The sequence below is a fragment of the Meriones unguiculatus genome, chromosome 14 (genome assembly GCF_030254825.1).
Source record: "Meriones unguiculatus strain TT.TT164.6M chromosome 14, Bangor_MerUng_6.1, whole genome shotgun sequence".
Lineage (NCBI taxonomy): Eukaryota > Metazoa > Chordata > Mammalia > Rodentia > Muridae > Meriones > Meriones unguiculatus.
In genome coordinates this window covers 82945567-82966707 of record NC_083361.1, presented here as the reverse complement: position 1 = coordinate 82966707, position 21141 = coordinate 82945567, and the positions used below count along the sequence as shown (strand labels likewise).

Genomic DNA, 21141 nt, shown 5'->3' with positions numbered 1-21141 from the left:
TCCCCAGTGCTGCGATTACAAGCATGTACCATCACAAGTTTCTCCATAGTTTTATCACCAGCATTACTTGGATTTAAGAAGTATTTCTCTGACAAAAAAAAAAAAAAAAAAAAAAAAAACAGTCCAATGAGAAACATTCAAGTTTGCCCAGTTTCCAGTACCCTCCTTCAGCGCCTTCAGCTGCCCTCTCTCCTAACACAGTAGCACAGAAGAGGCATGAATCATGTTGGGCCTCAAGAAATTTTACATCACCTGTAATACATTCTCAGTGTCATCTAAGAATAGCCAAAGCTTTCAATTTTAAATTCACAAATGTCAAGAGCATAGTGATCCAACTGATAACTGGGGAAGCTTACATTAGTATGGGCCCAGGAGAGGAAGAAGAGAAAAAGTGGATTTCAGTAATGTCAGAGAGAGAACTGATACAAGCTGATGAGTCAATGGATAAAAGCCATATTAAAGCTGGGTGGTGGTGACACATGCCTTTAATTTCAGCAGTTGGGAGGCAGAGGCAGATGGATCTCTGTGAACCAAACCCAGCATGGCCTACAAAGCTAGTTCCAGGACAGCCAAGGCTAAACAGAGAAACCCTGTCTCGAAAAACAAAAAACAAAACAAAAAAGACATCAAATTCAAAAGAATTCCCAGTCAGGAAAAGTGTCATATGCCTTTAGTACCAGCATTCAGAAGGCAGAGGCAGGCAATCTCTGTGTGTTCAAGGCCAGCCTGGTTTACAGAACTAGTTCCATGACAGCAAGAGCTACACGGAGAAACCCTATCTCCACAAAAACAAAAAACAAAAAACAAACAAACAAACAAACAAAAATGGTATAACAGGTATAACTTCCCAACTGTAAAACTTCTACTATTCAATCTAAACTTCAATCCTGAGAAAGCCCTTTCACTGGAGAGCTTTATAAACTGTCTCTGAAACAAGACAGTTAACACTATGAAACATGCTTCCAGAGCAAAAACTGCTTTCAAACTTTTATTATTATTGTGTGTATGTGTACAGTGTATGTATGCATGCACATCCATGTGGTAGCTAGAGGACACCTCTCGAAGACAGTTCTCCCTTTTCACCTTTACAATGGGTTCCAGGAATCAAACTTAGGTCACCACGCTTGCCTGACAAGCACTTTTACCCACCAAGCCATCTCTGGCACATGTACTCATTCTTTTTTCTGGCTTTAAGGCGTCTAGCGAAAGACAGCAAAACACTAGCAAAGGCGGACAGTGCATCAGATGTAAAGCTGCCACTAACTAGGACATCAGCAGCATTTGCCCCAGGAAGAGCAGTGCTTGGCACACTGACAAGCACAGAAGCCCACAATGAACATTCTGAAAAGTTACCATTTCTAAGATCAAAGACTTAAATGTAGTCTAATCCTTATCGGATAAGAGGAATTCATCATCCTCTGAAGAGTCTTCCACATAAAAACACATCCCAGATAGACCTAAGTTCAAAGTAGTGACTGTATTCTAATGGTGGCATAGACTGCTTACTTGGAAGTCACAGTTTGGTGGACTTCTTTTTAACCTCTTTGAGAGGTTATAATAATTATAATACCCCAATTTCTTTCAAATAGTCTTAAGTTTTATAATAAACATACATGTGAAATATTTTTGTCCTGCTATAATGAAGATAGAAAATTCTCACTTTTTGTGCAGCACAGACAAATCTAACATCTTGTCATTTCACTTTAAATTTGGAAGGAATCTGGTTTCTCTCCTTTCTCCTTACACATCCTTCACCCCTGGCAGTTCTTATGTCTGGCCTATTAGCATGCACAGTACTATACTACCACTTATCTCCTTGTCCTCTTCCCCTAGGACTCTAGCTAGCCACTCCTACCCACTCCTCAGCTTCAGTCAGCCTTCTCACGGAGCCAGCTCCACAGCCCTGCTTTAGGGACTTTAAATTTACACAGCTCCTAGTTATTTAATTATGTTTGTACTCAAGAATGATTAATAATCCAATCTTGCTAAAAATATTAGTAATTATAGTTGCTACTATTTGTAACATTTCTAGCCAACTAGGCTCTTTAGTCATATATATATATGTGCATCTCTACTTTCAACTATATGTATATATGTGCATATATACATATAGTTATGCCTCCTTCTTATATAGAAACACAGATACTCATATACACTTTTTATAGGCAATCTTTAATCCTTATAAAGTTTTAATTTTGTATTACAGTCTACAGTTTATGGACAACAAACACCAAAATTTATGGGCTAATGAGATGGCTCACTGGGTTAAGGGCATTTGCTACCACGCTTGGAGCCCTGAGTTCAATCCCTGGCTCCAACATGGTCGAGGATTCTGAGTAGGATTCTGAGAGAATTCTCACTACTCTTGAACTTGAGTAGTAAGGGCTTAACCACCTTTCTTTTCACTTGTGTGCTTGTTTCACCGACACCCCACCCCCGCCCCAATTTTCATGCAGGAGAGCATAGATGACAGTATTACAATCCAAGAATTAATGCTTACTTTGGTTTAGAGTTTGAACTGATGCATGCCTTTATTAACAATTTATATTCAAGTTAGTCTCATTTATAAACACAGTAATGAAGCATAAAATGTAAAAAAAAAAGTGGGGGAGGGCAAGCTATTGGAGAAATTATGGAGTTTCTAAAAATAAGACACACCTGACCCTATCTACAGTTTCCCAAAATGTTTGTAAAAACATTTGTTAAAACTTAACAAGCATTGTGTTCACTATAACTCAGCAAAAGCTTAACAAGCAGTGTGTCCACTAAAGAAAGTATAACTTACCAAAAGCTTTGCCGCTTGGACACGAACCACCCAGGAGCCATCACTGACCATGTGGCAAATTTTTCCAAATGCATCATCAACTAAACGAATTTCTTCATTAGAAGAAGGTATTGGAACGATACTAAATAAAAAAAGAAAAAAGGGGGGGACCACATATGACAAAACATGAATTTGACAAAAATAAGTTCTAGACATGTATGCACGTGTGTGTGTGTGTGTGTGTGTGTGTGTGTGTGTGTGTACCATATAACTATAAATGAGGCTGATGCCTATAGGATTCCCAATTCTAGGTTTCCAATTCTGGATAACAGCTTAATGGAAAGGAACAACCACCTCTTTTTCCCATAAGAAATACTCTTCTCTTAAACAGAATAAATCTGATAAGCCTCCATCTCAAAGAATCATTGTGAATCACTAACTTAAGTGCTATGAAAATACTTGAACGAGAGCCAGAAGAAGACTCAGAAAGTAGAGATGCTTGTTCCCAAGCACGGCATCCTGAGCTTTATCCCCTGGAGAAGAAATTCCTGGACTGCTCTGTGCTCTCCATATGCACACAGCGGCACACATGCCCACAAACACACACTCCTACTACCCTGCTATATGGCATTTGGCCTAAACCACACTACACTAAAATTCTCATTCTCTACCTGCCTATCTCAAAAGAAAGAAAAACAAAAAAAGGTATAGAAAGGCACTTCTGAGATATAGCTCAGTTTCCTCAGTTGCAGATGAGGAACTATCTGCAGAAGAGTTAACTATCTTTCCCAAAGTACAGTTCACAGCAGTCTGATTGCCAAGGCCCACACCCTCCCCCTCTATTTCACACTGCCTTCCAAAAATCTAAACACTTTTTTTTCTCTAGGTGGCTTTTGTATGGTGGAAGGTGACAGAAATGGCTCAGCAATGAGAAGGCTGACTTACACCTACTGACCTCTCGGGGTAGAGCTGGCTGACAACCCAGATAAGCTGGACCGCAGCACTGCGCACCTGCTCGTAGTCGTCAGAAAGCAATTTACAGGCCTGCAAAGAAGGATCACATGTCTGTCAGTCTGTGCTCACAGATGATGCCCAAATACTTTCAAAGCGAAGAGAGGACAGCTGGATAAGGATGTCAATCAAAATACTTCAGAGCGCTTTTTAACTTCTTGAACTTTTGCCCAACCAAGAAAATTTGACATCCGTAAGCTTTTCAGGAAGCAGTCTCACTTCGCTACATCACACCCCATGTAGAAAGCTGAACCACACAGAGTGACAGATGTCTGTCGCTGAACAACATCAAACCTAGCAGAGCTGCTCAGGGTACTCGAAGCCCACAGTACCACAAAAGCTATTGACACATTCACCCCAGAGACGTGGCTAATTATAATTTCCATCAAGACAGAAAACTATTCATAGTAAGCCAAGAAAGTCTGATATGAGGGTGGAGTTAGACTGCATCCTCCAGTACAAATACAACCTTCTGCCAGAGGCAAGAGGATCTCTGTGAGTTCAAGGCCAGACGGGTCTACAGACCTAGTTCCAGGACAGCCAAGGCAATGCAAGAAACCCTGTCTCAAAAAACAAACAAAAAAAAAGGAAGAAAGAGGGCTGGAGAGATGGCTCAGAGGTTAAGAGCACTGGCTGTTCTTCCAGAGATCCTGAGTTCAATTCCTGACAACCACATGGTGGCTCATGACCACATAGAGTGAGCTCTGGTGCCCTCTTCTGATGTGCAGGTGTACATGCAGACAGAATACTGTATACGTAACAAATGAATAAATCTTAAAAAAAAAAAAAAGGAAGAAAGGAATACTACCATCTAAGGCATTTTATTAAGCTGTCAAACAGCCTTTTCATAACTCCAGTATGACCCCTTTTAAAAAAAAAGAAGACATTCATGTGGCATCTTCTCAAATGATCTGTGGTCTTGATCACCCTCATGTGTGGTGGCAGAATTGACTTCAAGTATGGCCCAGCCAAAGAGACGGCAAGACTATAACTTGCCCTAATTATTACTACGTTTCAGTGCTAGGAACTGACCCCAGGACCCTGTGCATGCTAGGCAAGCTTTCTCCCAGTTACAACCGCAGCCCACTTTCCTTACCTCTAACCACACTTTCTTCATGTAGCTAGCATTCATGCATACTGACCTCCCCAAATCTTACAAGTCTCTGTACATGGGTAAGTGTTAGATAGAGCTTCACAACCATCCCAACAAATGTGGCCATGGTTAGCCAGCGAAAGCCCTCATGATTTCAAATTCTAAGAAGTAGTATGACAGCTTCATGAACCTCCTCCCTCCACAGAAAACAACCATTTTAAGGTACCTGATTATAAATTGTCTGGTGTAACTTCAATCCTCTTTCATGGAGCTGCAACTAGACAATGAAAACACAGTTCAAGCCTTTATGAAAAAGGTCAGTATTTCCAACATCTCCACACAATCCCACATATATAACATTAGGTCAGACTAACATTGTTACCTTTAGCCAGACTCAGTCCTAAATACAAGACATGGTCAAAGACTTTTCTATGTAAATACTCAAGATATTTAATAACTCTAACCCACGGACTATTTCAAAGTGTTAGAGAAATAAGAAATAATGGTAAAAAAGAAAAAAAAGAAAAAAAAAAAAGAAGGTGTCTGGGTATACAGCTCAATGGTCAAACACTTACTTAGCATTTACAATACCCTGGGTTCAGTTCTGAGCTCCAGAAAATAAAAAAAAGGCCAAGGAACAAATAGTTACCACAACTTCCCCCTAAAAATACTTCTCCTCGTAACTACATTTCTGAAGGGGCCACCGATCCTAAGCCTATTGTAACATTCCAAGTCACATTCTTTCCTGATGGGCCAGTGCACCTGAAGGAGGGACCTGGCGTGGCATTAGAACAGACACAGATTATATCTTCCTTGTTTCAGAGATAGAGATGAAGACTCCCAAAAGAGCCCAGAGGAAAGCACACTTGTCATACAGCAACCTGTGTCTTCAGTCCTATGAGGCCACCACCAATAAGGTGTGCACTGGGGGAGGGGAGATTTCAGAATAGATGCACAGCAGCACAAGCCATGACCTTAGAGATGAGCCAGGCATGGGGCTAAAGCAGGAAGATTGCTCCAAAGTCAAGGTCAGTTAGGCTACACAGCCAGACCCTATCTCAGAAGAGAAGAAAGAAGAACAAAAAGAAACTACCCAGTCATTTTTTAACTGTTTACCATGGCCTTTATAGCTGCTGTTCTCACACGAGGATCTTGGTCACTGAAGTGATCCCCGATAATCTTCTGAACATCTCTGGCAGTTAAGCCTTCAGCATCTTTTGTGACACTTTTCTCCAAAGAGCCTAGATTGCCAAGTAATTGCAGGCACTTATTTCTTACACCATGGGAAGTATCTGTCAGGTGCTATAAAAGAAGAGAGAGAGCGCAAAAGAATATGATTAAGATATCTTGAAAAATAAACAAAAACCAGGGGACAAAAGTGCTCCACTGACCCAAGAGACTACTGCTCACAATCATTCTACTTGGTCTGTGTAGCACCAGACTGCCTAAGGATTTATCTTCCACCCAAAACATCGTTTTTTCATTAAATGATTTTATTCATTTCTTGTGTGCGTGACTGAGGGCTGGAAGGGCCAAGAGTGGGCGGCATGATGCCCATGTGGAACCAGAGAATGACTGGAACTGGAGTTGGTCCTCTTTCCACTTTATGTAGGCCTCAGGAACTCACCTAAGGCTGTCAGGCTTTCATGACAAGCATTTTTACCCAAAGCTATGTCTTCACAGAAAATGAGGTTTACCTCCCTCTATATTTCCAACAGGCAGAACTTTACTTTGTACAAAACAGCTACTTGAATTCTGTCTCTATATTTTATTTACTATCATTTTTTTTGGAGCTAGGGTCTCCCTGTGAGGACCTGGCAGATCTGAAACTCATCATGTAGACCAGTCAGGCCTCACAGAGATCTCCCGCCTCTGCCTCCAGGTGCTGGGATTGAAGGCGTGCACCACACCCAGTTCAACTATCAAATTTTAAAACAAATAAAAATGTTAAGCTGTGGGGGCTGGAGAAATGGCGACAGCGCTGCCTGTTCTTCCCGGTGACCCATCCCGATAACCCAGAGTCAATTTCCAGCACCCATGTGGTGGCTCACAAACATCCATAACTCTAGTCCCAGGGAGCAAACACCCTCTTCTGGCCTCCACAGGCACCAGGCATACACATGACACAGAGACAAACAGGCAGAAAAATACTTCCAATGCATAAAATAAATAAGTAAAAATTCAAAGACTAACCAGGACATAATAGAGTTATTCAAGAAAATGTAAATTTAAAAACTCTTCTTTAATTTTTTTAACAATTGGGGGGGGGGGGGAGCTGCACGCGAGTGCACGTACTTGGGCACATGAGAGTGAGGGTGCACAGAAAGAGTCCAGAAGAGGGTATCAGATCCCCTGGGGCAGGAGTTACAGGTGGTTATGAGCTGCCCAACATGGTGTGAGGAATCAGGCTCCTGTTCTTTGGAAGAGTAGTACACACTCTTCATTGCTGAGTCATCTCTTCAAACCCAATTTCAGAACCTTTTAATAGCTACTGAGAAATATGAAAAAACTCTTGAGTGTACAGCTCAGTGAACTCTCAAAAATTACACAGACTAAGAACTAGACAATGAAATAGAACTATATACCCAGCATGGAAGGGCACACTTTTAACCCCAGCACTCGGAAGGCAGGCAGATCTCTGTAAATTTGAGGACAGCCTGGTTTACGTACAAAGTTCTAGGCCAGCAAGGCTACAGACTCAAACCCTGTAGAAGAATTTGGGGTATCTTGTACTAGAAAGTAAAGACAATACCACCTTTCTGTTGTTGTTTGTCTTTAATTTTATTTATTTCCATTATGTGTTTATGCATGACGTGCACATGTGAGTTTGGTTAAGTGTGTGTCACAGTACGTATGCAGAAGTCAAAGGACAACTTTCAAGAGTCAGTTCTTTCCCTCCACTGTGGGTTCTGAGGATTGAACTCAGGTCGCCAGGCTTACAAGACAAGCACTTTTACTCAATAAGCCATCTCTCTGGTCTGAAGATGCTATCAATATTTTCATGACAGCAAAAGAAGCAATCAAAACAGACTACAAGCTACCCCACAAAGCAAGTGATTCTATGGCATTTAAAGAAAGGCAAACACAGTCTTAGAGATGGGAAGAAATGTAAGACTTGCCCACAGGTAGCATGTGGGTCTTCTGGACCCTAATGTAAAACAAAACCAAAACACCACAGAGATATTTGTACAATTAATGCAGTTTTAATAAAAATGTTTATGATTATTAAGGAGTTACTGCTAAAAGCTGTACTGTGAATATTCTTTAATATATTTATCATTAGAGATATTTACTGAAGTACTTGTGAAGTACAACACTATGTCAAGGAATCATGTTAAAATACTACAGCACACAGAAAAAAAACAAGACTAGAGGAAAAAGATTACAAAATTAATTATGGAATACAGAGTCAAAACTGCAAAGAACCTGGGTACGATAGTACACGCTTGTACTCCTAGTCCTAGCACTCAGAGGCTGAGACAGGAAGACTGCAAAAATGAGGCCAGGCTAGACAAAATGAGAACCAGGGTAGCCAAGGACACATTGCAAAGTCTTTAAAAAAAGAAAAGAGCTGGGCTCAGTGATGCCCGTAATCGGTGCTCACCTGTAATCCCAGCACTTGGGAGGCTGAGGCTGAAGGATCTCTGTGAGTTTGAGGCCAACCTGGTCTACAATGAGTCCAGAATTATATAGAGAAACCCTGTCTTGAAAAGAAAAAAAAAGAAAAGAAACAACTGGAGAGAACAGTAAATTTTGAGTTGTCCATAGGATATATGAAAGAAGAAAGCTAGTTTTAGACTGTAGCTCTAACAACTGGCTGTGTAGTCTGGTTGAGTTCTAGCTCTTAGATCTACAGGCTTCTCATCTGTCCTCCTTATGGCTATCAAAAAAGCTAAGTTTAGAAATAAAATATATTAAAAATAACCTTATACACAGTAAACCATAGTGTTAATATTAGCTACTGTTACTATCATCAAAAACAACAGATGGTAAAAAGTTACACCAAGTTTCAGTATATACCAACCACACACACAACTGCCAACACAAGTTATTTCCTTCAAGTCCAAAATGTCTAGATTTTTTCTATGTATGAAATCACTGATTCGAAAATGCACCCCTAGTTTCCCTTTGCCTTCCTTCTTGACCCGTCTTTGTCCCATATCTCTGTCACTCTGTCTTCCTCTCTCTCTGATGTGGAAACAGAGTTTCTTCAAGTATTCTTAGAAATAATTTGTGCCTCTTCTTATGATCTAACTCAATAATTCCCAATTTCATAACTAAAGAATAACTGGGCTGGGGCTGTAGCTCAGGGGCAGAACACTTACCTAGCCTGACATGGGCACTGGGTTCAATCCCTGCTAGCACTGCAACCAACCAACCAATAATTAATTAAATAGAACAACAGAGCTAACGACCGTGACAGGCAATACTCACTAGCAACCTGGCAGGATCTAGAATCACACAGGAGATAAATCTTCAGACACTGTGTTCTCAGCTAGAAGCTGATGCCAGGACTAGAGCAGAGAAAGCACAAGCCGTATCTGGAATATCTTACTGTATCCACCCCCAAATGTAACTACTAAAGAACAGTAGAGAGAAGTCAAAGACACATGCACACGCTTCAGGAGGTAGCCGCTTAGTCACACTGGAGAAATAACAGTAAGAGATTACATGCCACCAGGTAAAAACAATAAACTCAAGATGAATATAAATTGAAACTTTGGCATCAGAATACACAGTTTCAAAGTATCTCCCTATAAAATACTAATTTCAGAGGGAAAAAAAAAGTAACTTTACAGTGAAGGCTGACAGATACCAGTCAACTAATGATCAAAGTAAATTATCAGTACTGAAAAATAAAAAATGTATCCCTAATACTGTGCAATGTTAACTGCTTCACAGCTTTGTGAAAGATAAGGCAGCTTTAATATAATCAAGAAAAGTCATCAGGCAAACACATTTTCCAGGATGTTCTACAAAGTAACAATCCCTTATTTATCAAAATGCCACAGTTATATAATCAAGGCAACACACAGGAATTATTCTAAATTCAAGGTGACTATTAAGATATGACAGTTAAAATGTAGTTAATGATCTTTATACTAAGAGATATTATGGAGAAAAATCTGAGGGCCTGGAGGTTTCATGTTAGTAATATGCCACTGCTACTCCTAAATCTGATGGTACTATTGAGGTCATTTAAACAGAATTTTTACAGCACACACACTGAAGTATTCTAGGTTAATGAGCCATCATGTGGACAGCTTACTTCCTTTTTTATTTTTTTCTTTCTTTTTCACTTTCTTTTTGAGACAGGGTTTCTCTGTATAGCCTTGGCTGTCCTGAATTCCCTTTGTACACCAGATTGGCCTCCAAGTCACAGCAATCCACCTGCCTCTGCCTCGTTGAGTGCTGAAATTAAAGGCGTGCACTGAGCTGACAGCTTACTTTCAAATGGCTCACAAGAAAATAAATCTTTATGACTGTATTTGCTTTGTTTTGTTTTGTGATATTGGAAATCAATGTGAGGTCATGGTGCATGCCAGGTAAGCTTTCTACCTCTGTGCCACATAACTGACCCAAACGTGGCATTTAAAAAACAAAACAAAAACAAAAAACAGCCAAGTATGCAGGGGTGGTTCAAAATACGGAACTCCATCAATGTAATTCAACATATAAACAAACTGAAGGAGAAAAACCACATGATCATCTCCTTAGATGCTGAAAAAGCATTTGACAAAATCCAACACCCACTGATGTTTAAAGTCTTGAAGAGATCAGGGATACAAGGCACATATCTAAACACAATAAAGGCAATATAAAGCAAGCCTATAGCCAACATCAAACTAAGCGGAGAGAAACTTAAAGCAATCCCACTAAAGTCAGGGACAAGGCAAGGCTGCCCACTCTCTCCATATCTCTTCAACATAGTCCTTGAAGTCCTAGCCAGAGCAATAAGACAACTAAAGGAGATCAAGGGGATACAAATAGGAAAGAGTCAAAGTGTCACTATTTGCAGATGATATGACAGTGTACATGAGTGACCCTAAAAACTCAACCAGGGAACTCCTTCAGCTGATAAACACCTTCAGCAAAGTGGCTGGATACAAATTAACTCAAAAAAAGTCAGTAGCCCTCCTGTATACCAAAGACAAAAGGGCTGAGAAAGAAATTAGGGAAACACCACCCTTCACAATACCTACTAATAACATAACGTACATTGGTGTGACTCTAACCAAGCCAGTGAAAGACCTGTTCAAAAGAAACTTCAAGTCTCTGAAGAAAGAAACTGAAGAAGATGGAAAGCTCTCCCATGCTCATGAATCGGTAGGATTAACATAGTCAAAATGGCCATCCTGCCAAAAGCAATACAAATTCAATGCAATTCCTGTCAAAATACCAACACAATTCTTTACAGAACTGAAAGAACAATTCTTAACTTCATATGGAGAAACAAAAAAACCCAGAATTGCTAAAACAATCCTGTACAACAAGGGATCATCTGGAGGTATTTCCATCCCTGATCTCAAGCTATACTACAGAGCAAGAGTAATAAAAACTGCAAGGTACTGACATAGAAACAGAATGGTGGATCAACGGAATTGAATAGAAGACCCAGAAATAAACCCACATACCTACGGATACTTGATTTTTGACCAAACCATACAATGGAAAAAAGATAGCATCTTCAACAAATGGTGCTAGTCTAACTGGATGTCTACATGTAGAAAAATGCAAATAGATCCATATTTATCACCTTGCACAAAACTGAAGTCCAAGTGGGTCAAAGACCTCAAGATAAAACCAGACACACTAAATCAATTAGAAGAAAAAGTACTTGAACTCATTGGCACAGGAGACAACTTCCTGAACAGAACATCAACAGCATAGGCTCTATGATCAACAATCAATAAATGGGACCTCAAGAAACTGAAAAGCTTCTGTAAAGCAAAGGATACTGTCATCAGAAAAAAATGACAGCCTACAGATTGGGAAAGGATCTTCACCAACCCTATATCTGACAGAGAGCTAATATCCAGAATATATAAAGAACTCAAGAAGTTAAAAAGCAACAAATCAAGTAATCCAATTAAAACATGGGGGACTGAGCTAAACAGAATTCTCAATAGAGGAATACAGAATGGGAGAGAAACACTTAAAGAAATGTTCAACGTCCTTAGTCATCAGAGAAATACAAATCAAAATGACCCTGAGATTTCATCTTACACCCATCAGAATGGCTAAGATCAAAAACTCAAGTTACAATACATGCTGGAGAGGTGTGGAGAAAAGGGGAACCCTCCTCCATTGCTGGTGGGAATGTAAACTTGTACGACCACTTTGGAAATCTATCTGGCGCTTTCTCAGACAATTAGGAATAGTGCTTCCTCAAGATCCAGCTATACCACTCCTAGGCATATATCCAAAATATGCTCAAGTACACAACAAGGACATTTGCTCAACCATGTTCATAGCAGCTTTATTCGTAATATCTAGAATCTGGAAACAACCCAGGTGTCCCTCAAGTGAGGAATGGATACAGAAATTGTAAAAATAAGGAAATCATGAAATTTGCAGGCAAATGGTAGGAACTAGAAAAGATCATCCTGAGTGAGGTATCCCAGAGGCAGAAAGACACACATGATATATACTTACTTATAAGTGGACATTAGACATATAATATAGGATAAAAATACTAAAATCTGTACACCTAAAGAAGTTAAGCAAGAAGGAGGACCCTGGGTAAGATGCTCAATCCTCACTCAGAAAGGCAAATGGGATGGACATTGGAAGGGGGAAAAAAACAGGGAACAGGACAGGAGTCTACCACAGAGGGCCTCTGACAGACTCTACTCAGCAGGGTATCAAAGCAGATGCTGAGACTCATAGCCAAACTTTGGGCAGAGTGCAAGGAATCTTATGAAAGAAGGGGGCAGACAGAAAGACCTGGAGGGGACAAGAGCTCCACAAGGAGAGCAACAGAATCAAAAAATCTGGGCCCAGGGGTCTTTTCTGAGACTGATACTCCAACCAGGGACCATGCATGGAGATAACCTGGAAGCCCTGCTCAGATGTAGCCCATGGCAGCTCAGTCTCCAACTGGATTCCCTAGTAAAGGGAACAGGACTATCTCTAACATGAATTCAATGGCCGGCTCTCTGATTACTTCCCCCTGAGGGGGCAACAGCCTTACCAGGCCACAGAGGAAGACAATGCAGCCAGTTCTGATGAGACCTGATAGGTTAATGACAGAGGGAAGGGGAGCAGGACTCCCCTATCAGTGGACTTGGAGAGGGACATGGGAGGAGGTGTGGGAGGGAGGGTAAGACTGGAAGGGGAAGGAGGGGGCTACAGCTGGGATACAAAGTGAATAAACAGTAATTAATAAAAAGTACAATTTTTTTTAAAAAAGAAACAAATACATTGTTTCACAAATGTTAGGAAAGTTTTACCTCATACACAGAATAGTGTTTAGAAAACTTGTGTTTCAATCCCATAGATTTACATGGGCAGGAGACAAAGGAAATTCAATGAAAAGGCACCTTTCCAAGAAGCTGGGCTCTCAGCATGCAAATGCCCATTGCAAAAATGGCTCACTCAGGGGCTAAGTATGAGTCACTAGTAGCAAGTCTTGCCTTCAATTCTAATCTCAACACAGAAAAAAAAAATCTAGCCAGGTGCAACGGCACATGCCTGTAATCCCAGCATTTAGGAAGGCAGAGGCAGGCAGATCTCTGTGAGTTCAAACCCATCCTGGTCTACAAACAGAGTCCAGGACAGCCAAGGCTACACAGAGAAATCCTGTCTCAAAGAACCAAAGGGAAAAGGAAGGAAGGAAGGGAGGGAGGGAGGGAGGGAGGGAGGGAGGGAGGGATCCAAAAATGTCCCATCAAGCATTTTACTCCAGTTAATTCTTTGCCTGCACATTAGCTACGAAAAGAAAACTGTGAGGGCTGATGGGATGGCTTAGCAGGTTAAGGGTACTTGCCTTGAAAGCCTAGCAAACTGAGTTCAATCCTTGGAAGCCACATAAAGGTGGAAAGAGAATCAACTCTACAAAATTGTTATCTTGACCTCTGCTCGTGCCCTGACACACACACACACACACACACACACACACACACACAGAGAAAATAATAATATATTTTAAAATATTAACCTACTCTTATGTCTCCACAAAGCCTCACATATAAGTGCTCAAAATACCCATGAAAATATGATACTGTTCAGAAAAGTGAAACCAAGATTATGAGGCACAATTACCATCAATTATTTGTTTTTAAGGTGACTATTTATATTTAGCATGGAAACATTTTTCATAACCAAACTGCTGACTGAATCAGCCCCTGGAAGGTTTGTCACACTGTCATACTTTATTTGATTTTCAAATGAACTAAAACCTTCTAGCCTCTATTAAGGTATCCAGGCAACAATGACGCATAACCAACATATTACTCAATCTTAGCACACTGAATCATAGCCTCCAGACCTCAAGTAAAATGTTAGGATGACATCCTTCCCCCACAGGTCATTTCTTACCTCACAGGCAGCATCATGAAGAACTGCCAAGTGGGACTGGGGCAATGGCTCTGTGAGTAAAGTAGCTGTTACTCAAGCATAGAGACTTGATTCCAATCCCCCTGGTCGTGGCAGCCTCGTGCCCTGTAACCCCAGTGCAGTAGGGGCAGAGATAGACAGGTCCTAGGAGCTCACAGGACAAACGTGAGAACTCCAAGGTCAGCAAAAGACCTTGTCTCAAAAATAAAGTAGAGAGCAGTAAAGGAAGGACGTCTGGCTTACACAAACACTCATAGGCAAACATACCCTCCCCGCCACATCCAGATTCTTTAAAAGTCATCCAGCTGTCTGTCGTACACTCTGTTGGGCTGCAAAGTGTCATCATTTTCACATTAATAGGGTAAGTAACCAAATCAGACCTCTAATAACAGTAACAGTCTACATCAGAAATAGAAACAGGTTTGGTCTGGTTCGTGCATGCCCTGAGAGGCAAAGACAAGTGGAACTCAAGTGAGTTTGAGGTCAGCCTGGATCAGAAAAAATAAAAACAAATAGTAAATAAACTAAATCAATCGATTTAAGACTACTTCCTAAGTCTCAAGATCTACTCAAACTTTCCATCTTTCCACTACTTTAATCCAGGCCTGATTTCTCATAAGAGTCATCACAGCAGGTTGGTTGGTGGGTAAAGGCTCTGGCAGCCAGGTTCTGGAAAACACACAAGGGGGACGGAGGAAGTCATCCTGCAATTTCTAATATGTGCTACGGCTCTGCTGTCCCGCACACCCAATAAATACGGAAATGTACTGGTTTTAAAGAATTACTGCAGCATGTTAGCTTAATTTCCACCCAAAGCCAAGGACTAAAAAGAGCAGCTGTTCAGTCACCGAGCGTCCTCATGCTCCTCACACCGAGGACCACACTGGGCATCTGCACGAAACTCCAACAGCCCCTCTGTTCCAGGATAAAGATCATTATCCTCTTACCTTGCAGGCCACATCCACCAGTCGCACCTGGGTAGCTTGATTCTCTGGTAGCTTACTGCCAATTGCAAGCAAAGTGTCCAACAGCTGAGCTAGGACTTGATGAGACTCTGGAAAAGAGGAAAGGTAGAGTTACAAAGTTTCAAAAGGGACCATTGGCAACACCAATTTACTTTGGGAAGGAAAGTAGATTCATTCATTCATTCATTTCTATCTAATCTTTCATCCCCTCAACTAAAAGCTAAATTTCCAAAGGAATTGGGTCTTGAAAATTTGAGACTTCCATGAGATAGAGCATAGTCCTTATGCACAAGGTAGGTCCTCTAAAAACAGTATGTGATGAAATAAACAGCCTTCCACAAAGGACTAGCCATGGCTACTGAATTAGAAGAGTTGATTAAAACAGGAAAACATTCCCTGTGTCAAACAAACAAACAAACAAACAAACAACAAATGGTACATTGAGCTGAGTGTGATGGTGCACACCTTTGGTCCCAGGGCTTGGGAGGCAAAGGCAGGTGGATCTCTGAGTTACAAAGCTAGTTCCACTGAGAAACTGTCTTGAAAACAAAAACAAAAAAGCCTTCCAAGCAAACTCCAAATAGGCAGCCACAGCAGGCCTCCTATGGCCTCTGACCTTTACTTTAATTCACTCCTTTAGGTTTTCAACTCTTGTTTGATTTGAGACACAGTCTTGTTGCAGGATATTTGATCCCATTTTGAACCCCAAGATTGTAAGCTGTAAAAACCTTTTTTTGGTGTGGTGTGGCTCAGCCCTAATATACACCTTTAATCCAATAACTTTCTATTTATCGTAAACAGGTGACCATGGTGTGGCTAGGGCTAGGACACACTTTTAATACAAGACCTTTCTGTACATAAGCTTTAATAAAGTAGAAGCAGAGCAAGTAACCAGCTGACAGGGAGTAAACAGAAAGGAGGGATTTTGAGTTGAAGGGTATTTAAGGCAGCATGGGGAAGAAGAAAGAGCTTTTGGCTTTTTCCTCCTGGGCTGTCAGGTAAGCTGGCAGGCTTTTCCTCCTGGGCTGTTAGCTGAGCTAGCAAGCTTTGGCCTTGGGCTTTTGGCCTTTTGGCTATGGGAGCTTTTAGCTTTTGGTTTTGGGCCTTTTCCTTCAGGACATGAGCTGAGAAGGAAGGTCAGCTGGGAGCTTTCTCTGCCTCTCTGAGCTAGTAGGTTTTCACCCTAGCATCTGGCTCCTGAGTCTTCATTGGTAAAAGCGAACGGTGGGGATTTTCATTTTTAATAACGGGGTCTCACATAGTCCTTTAGCCAAAGGTGATCCAGAACTCCTGATCCTGCTGTCTCTACCTCCCCAAGTTGGAAATACAGGTGTGCCACCACACCTGGCTGTCTACAACTGCAAGTCTTTCTAGTACTTTTTCCAACTTCTGCATTTCTAATTCCTCATCTCTCTCAGGCTAACTTTACTACCCAGAAAGTGTCTTCCCTGCCTTCCAGGAGCACCTAATAATCCTTGGGGTTTATCCTAATCCCCAAGAGAAATAATTATTCACGTCCTCTTGCATCACACTAAACCAGAAACAGAAAGATGCTTGAAGACAAAGACTGTCTTTATTCATCTCCATTGTCTCAAAATCTAGAATAACTCATTATGTGCACAATAAATATCTAATAAATGGCACAGAGCTAAATCAAAACAAACAAACAAACAAACAAACAAAAGACCTATGTCAATCTTCTCAACCGGATCATTTCTTTATATAAAGGCTCTTCTGGAACTTCTATAATTGTATGCATGCTTTTGAAGTATTTTTCCCCTCACAATGATCCAATGGGTGTTCGAAAAGTGAATATTAAACAAATCTGCCACCAGATGAAATTACTGGCTAGCATGAGCAGAGGAATTGTTTCATAAAAAACATGTAAAGCCATATTAAAACCTGAGCAAACAAACAGCACATACATACATAGAGGCATGATCTTCTGTCTTTCAAAATACAGTCCTTATAATGTCGATGGACTATAAGAGGATTTTAAGTGATTTGAGAGATCTCGGACATAGTTAAAAGTTTAGTTCTAAGGTAAAACACTTGCCTACCATGTGCATGACCCTCAGTTCAAACTGCAGAAGGACTCAAGCATGAAACAAGCCACAGCTATGAAATGGTAGTCACAGGAAACAGAAGAGGCTACAGCATCCCCACTGTGACCATACTAATTTATTTCTTAGAAATATAACTTTATATAACATCCATGAAATGCTAAAAGTTATAAAACTTATCTCAGACAAATCAAAAATCGAATCTAACTCTTGAATCCCAGGCCAGAGCTGGCTCAGTGGTTAAGAGAGCTTGCCCCTAATCCAGAGGACTGAAATCTGTTTCCCAACACCCTTGTCAGGCAGCTCACAACTGCCTGTGATTCCAGCTCCCAGGAATCCAACACCCTTTTCTGGCTCCAAGGACACCTACACACATGTGGCACACACACACATTCACACAAACTGAGACTAAAAGATTAAAAATCGGTGGCTATCATTTTAAAGTTTAAGGCCTGAACTAAGGCTAGCTGGGTGGAGACATGTCCAGTAATGCCCTGAGGGGAAGAACTAGCCTTATTGCATTCTTTCCCTGCCCTCTAATTATACAGTTGTAGGAAACCAGCCCATATGACCAGGCCAGAACTGTCTGTAGTCTTGGCGCCTAAAGTGGACCAATCATTTCAAAAGTCAATTTATTTTACCCAGTCATGTAATGCCAAAGCATGTACATTACTGCTCACGTTTTGTTTTGTTTTTTAATCTTAAAAACTCTGTACCCCTAGACCTCAGGGCTGCATTCCTCTGTTTCCACAGGAGGTTTGCATCCCCTGTTCGAAGTGTATACAATTAAAAAACCTCATGTTTTTACAGCGGAGTCTATTTATTCCTGGTCTTTTGGGGTCCTCGAACTGTGCATAACAAAACAAAAATAAGCCTTTAAATCCTGAATCCTAGCTTCTCTCCTGAGTTTCTGAGCCACAATGCTACTACAAACTGGACATTTCCACAGGGACAGTAAAGGATGTCCCAATAGTAAACCAAATTCCCCAAGGTACCTACTTCTTTCTAAAACTTGGCTTGATCACTGTATACCCTCAACCAAAAAAACTTCATTGTCCTATACTGCCTATTAAATACCATTCAACTCCTCAGCACTCAAGACTTACGTTTACCTTCAAAGCATCTTACTGCTACCTGATGATATGTCAAAAGAAAAAAGAGCAAAACAAAACAAAAAACCATTCAATTCCTTAAATACCTCCTGAATTTTCCAAGCTCTTTGCCTTGCATTGATATGTTCCCTCTCCTTGGCCTGGAACCTACCAAGTAGCTAAAGCTGACCTTGAGTTCCAGGTTCTCCAGCCTCCTGGGACTAAGAGCATGTGCCACACGTGCCACAGCGGACTTCACCTCTGCCTACAAACCTACCTCCTCACCCAGTGATCCTAGATCCTTCCAGGTAGCACAGATCTCAGCCTCAGCTTTACTTTCACAGTACACTAACTCTATTCCTCTAAACCACACTTCTGTCATTATGCACAGTAAGCTCTGAAGATGCAAGTATGTACTATATCCCAATGCACCTCATCCAGTGCTTGCCAAGGAGTTGTAGCCCACATATGCATATATATATGAACTAAAATGAATAACTTTCAGCAGAGTATGAATCACAGTCTTTGAATTCAAAGTATACAGTAGGATAAATAACTCGGAGCCTCTTGATTTATGATGTCTACAAACTACCAAGTTGACTTGAATAGTAACTTTACTTCACTGAGTTCATCTACATGCTCTCTGGTTCCTTCACATTCTATCCCCTGAACATCTTGGAGGGTCAAAAACTTGAAATTCAGGAGAGGGATAGATCAAATCTCTAGGCAATGATTAAGAGACAGAATTAGACAATTTAGCAAAACAAACAAACAAACTTGCCATGGATGCTGTATAATCTGAGTCTCTTTCATAGGCTAGAATAAGGTTAACAACAAAATTCTCTGTGGTGGTTTGAATAAGAATGGCCCCAAAGGCTCATATATTTGAATGCTTAAGGAGTGGCGCTATTTGAAAGGATTAGGAGGTATGGCCTCGTTAAAGGAAGTTTAATCACTGGGGTGGGCTCTGGGGTTTCAAAAGCCCAAGCCTCCTCCAATGGCTCTCTCTCTTCTTGCTGTCTACAGATGGAGATGTAGAACTTTAAGCTACCTCTCTAGAACCATGCCTGCTTGCCACTTGCTTCCTCGCCAGGACAATGATGGAACAAGTCTCTGAAACTGTAAGCCAACCCCAATTAACTGCTTTCCTTTGTAAGCATTGTGGTCACAGAGCCTCATCACAGCAATAGAGCACTGACTAAGACAGAAGTCAGCATCAGAAGGCAAGTATTGCTGTGGCAGGTTTGACCATGCTGCTGGTTGGTGAAATGCAGACTTTGGGGCTTTGGGTTCAGAAAGCAGCTGAATATTTTAAATAGAGCTTAATGAGCCATGCAAGTAAGAATGTGGAAAACAGTGGTGCTGAGAGCAATGTAGATTATGGTGGCCCGGCTCAAGAGATTTTAGAGGAGAAGAATGTTAGTAAGTGGCCTTAGATCATTCATGAGCTATTTTAGTAAAACATGTGGCTGCTTTCTGCTCTTTTCCAAAACAAAATAAAATAAAATCTGCCTGAGGCTAAACTGAAGAGCTTTCAAGACAACCTAGCATTGACTGTGTCAGGTGGTCACTAGTGGCCACTCTTATGCAGATCTATAATGAAAAGAAGCAAACTGAACAAGGAAAAATACAAAATACATAGTTGAGGAGAAAAAGAACACCACCCCAGGAAGTGTAATGGAGCTAAATTCAGTACTCAGGAGATGAAAGGGTTAAACGATGCCAATGCTAAAAGGAATAAAAGGAGAGGTGGCCCAACTTGTGAAAAGAAATTAACGAGGAGAAGTTTCGGAAGTGAAGTTCAGGAACCATCAAACACAGAAAGCTGGTGAAATGTATTTGAAATAATGGAGCCAAGTTCCAGCTCCAGGAGGCAGAATCTGGCAGCCTCAACCACATGGCTCTGCTTTAGAATCAAGGGTTCAAAGAGAGGGGTTGTGGGCTCTCCCTCAGCAGGCAAGGAAAGCTCCTGAGGCCAGGCGTGTTTCAGGGTGTCCCTGCACGGAGGCCCAGAAAGGCCGTTACGTGAAATTGTGAAAGTCAAGCCTGAATGTCACTGGAGACCCCAGGATATTGGAGATGCCAGAATTGTAAAATGACTGCAAGGAGAGCTACTAAGAGGGTATGGAACCAGCCCAGGGAGAAAAGTGTGTCTCAGTCAACAAAGCTGAAAGGAGTTGGAGACCTAAAAAGGTGCTTTGACTTTAGACTGAGATGCAGAGTTTGGAGTTTTGTCCAGCTGGCTCTTGGTCTTTCTTCGGTCCAGTATTTTCTCACCATGTTCCCTTTCTTCCTTTTTGGAATGGTAGTGTATAGCCTGTGCCATTATATGTTGGGAGTGCGAGATCTTCTTTTTTGATTTTGCTTTTACAGTTAAGAGATTATATGAGTCTCAGAAGAAACTTTGAACTGTTAAGCAAGTCTGAGACTGCTACAGACGATGGGAACTTTTGAAATTGGACTGAGTGCAGTTCTGCATTATGTTAGGGCTACGAGCCTATGGGGGCAAGGGAGTGAAACATGGTGGTTAGATAAGATTGGTCCCCAAAGGCCCATATATTTGAATGCTTAGAAAGTGACACCTTTTGATGGAGGA

The 21141-nt window shown here is 41.1% G+C and overlaps 1 protein-coding gene across 2 annotated transcripts in view; it reads right to left on the bottom strand.

The window, feature by feature from the left end:
* Ints4 (integrator complex subunit 4) overlaps nucleotides 1-21141 on the bottom strand; it is a 75453-nt gene that overhangs the window by 43159 nt on the left and 11153 nt on the right. For both annotated transcript variants that reach the window (XM_021634796.2, XM_060367602.1), the window contains exons 4-8: nucleotides 15374-15480; nucleotides 5985-6170; nucleotides 5095-5145; nucleotides 3720-3808; nucleotides 2786-2906 (exon numbers count right to left, since the gene is read on the bottom strand). In XM_021634796.2, the coding sequence (XP_021490471.1) occupies nucleotides 2786-2906; nucleotides 3720-3808; nucleotides 5095-5145; nucleotides 5985-6170; nucleotides 15374-15480 (554 nt within the window). The remainder of the gene's footprint in view (nucleotides 1-2785; nucleotides 2907-3719; nucleotides 3809-5094; nucleotides 5146-5984; nucleotides 6171-15373; nucleotides 15481-21141) is intronic.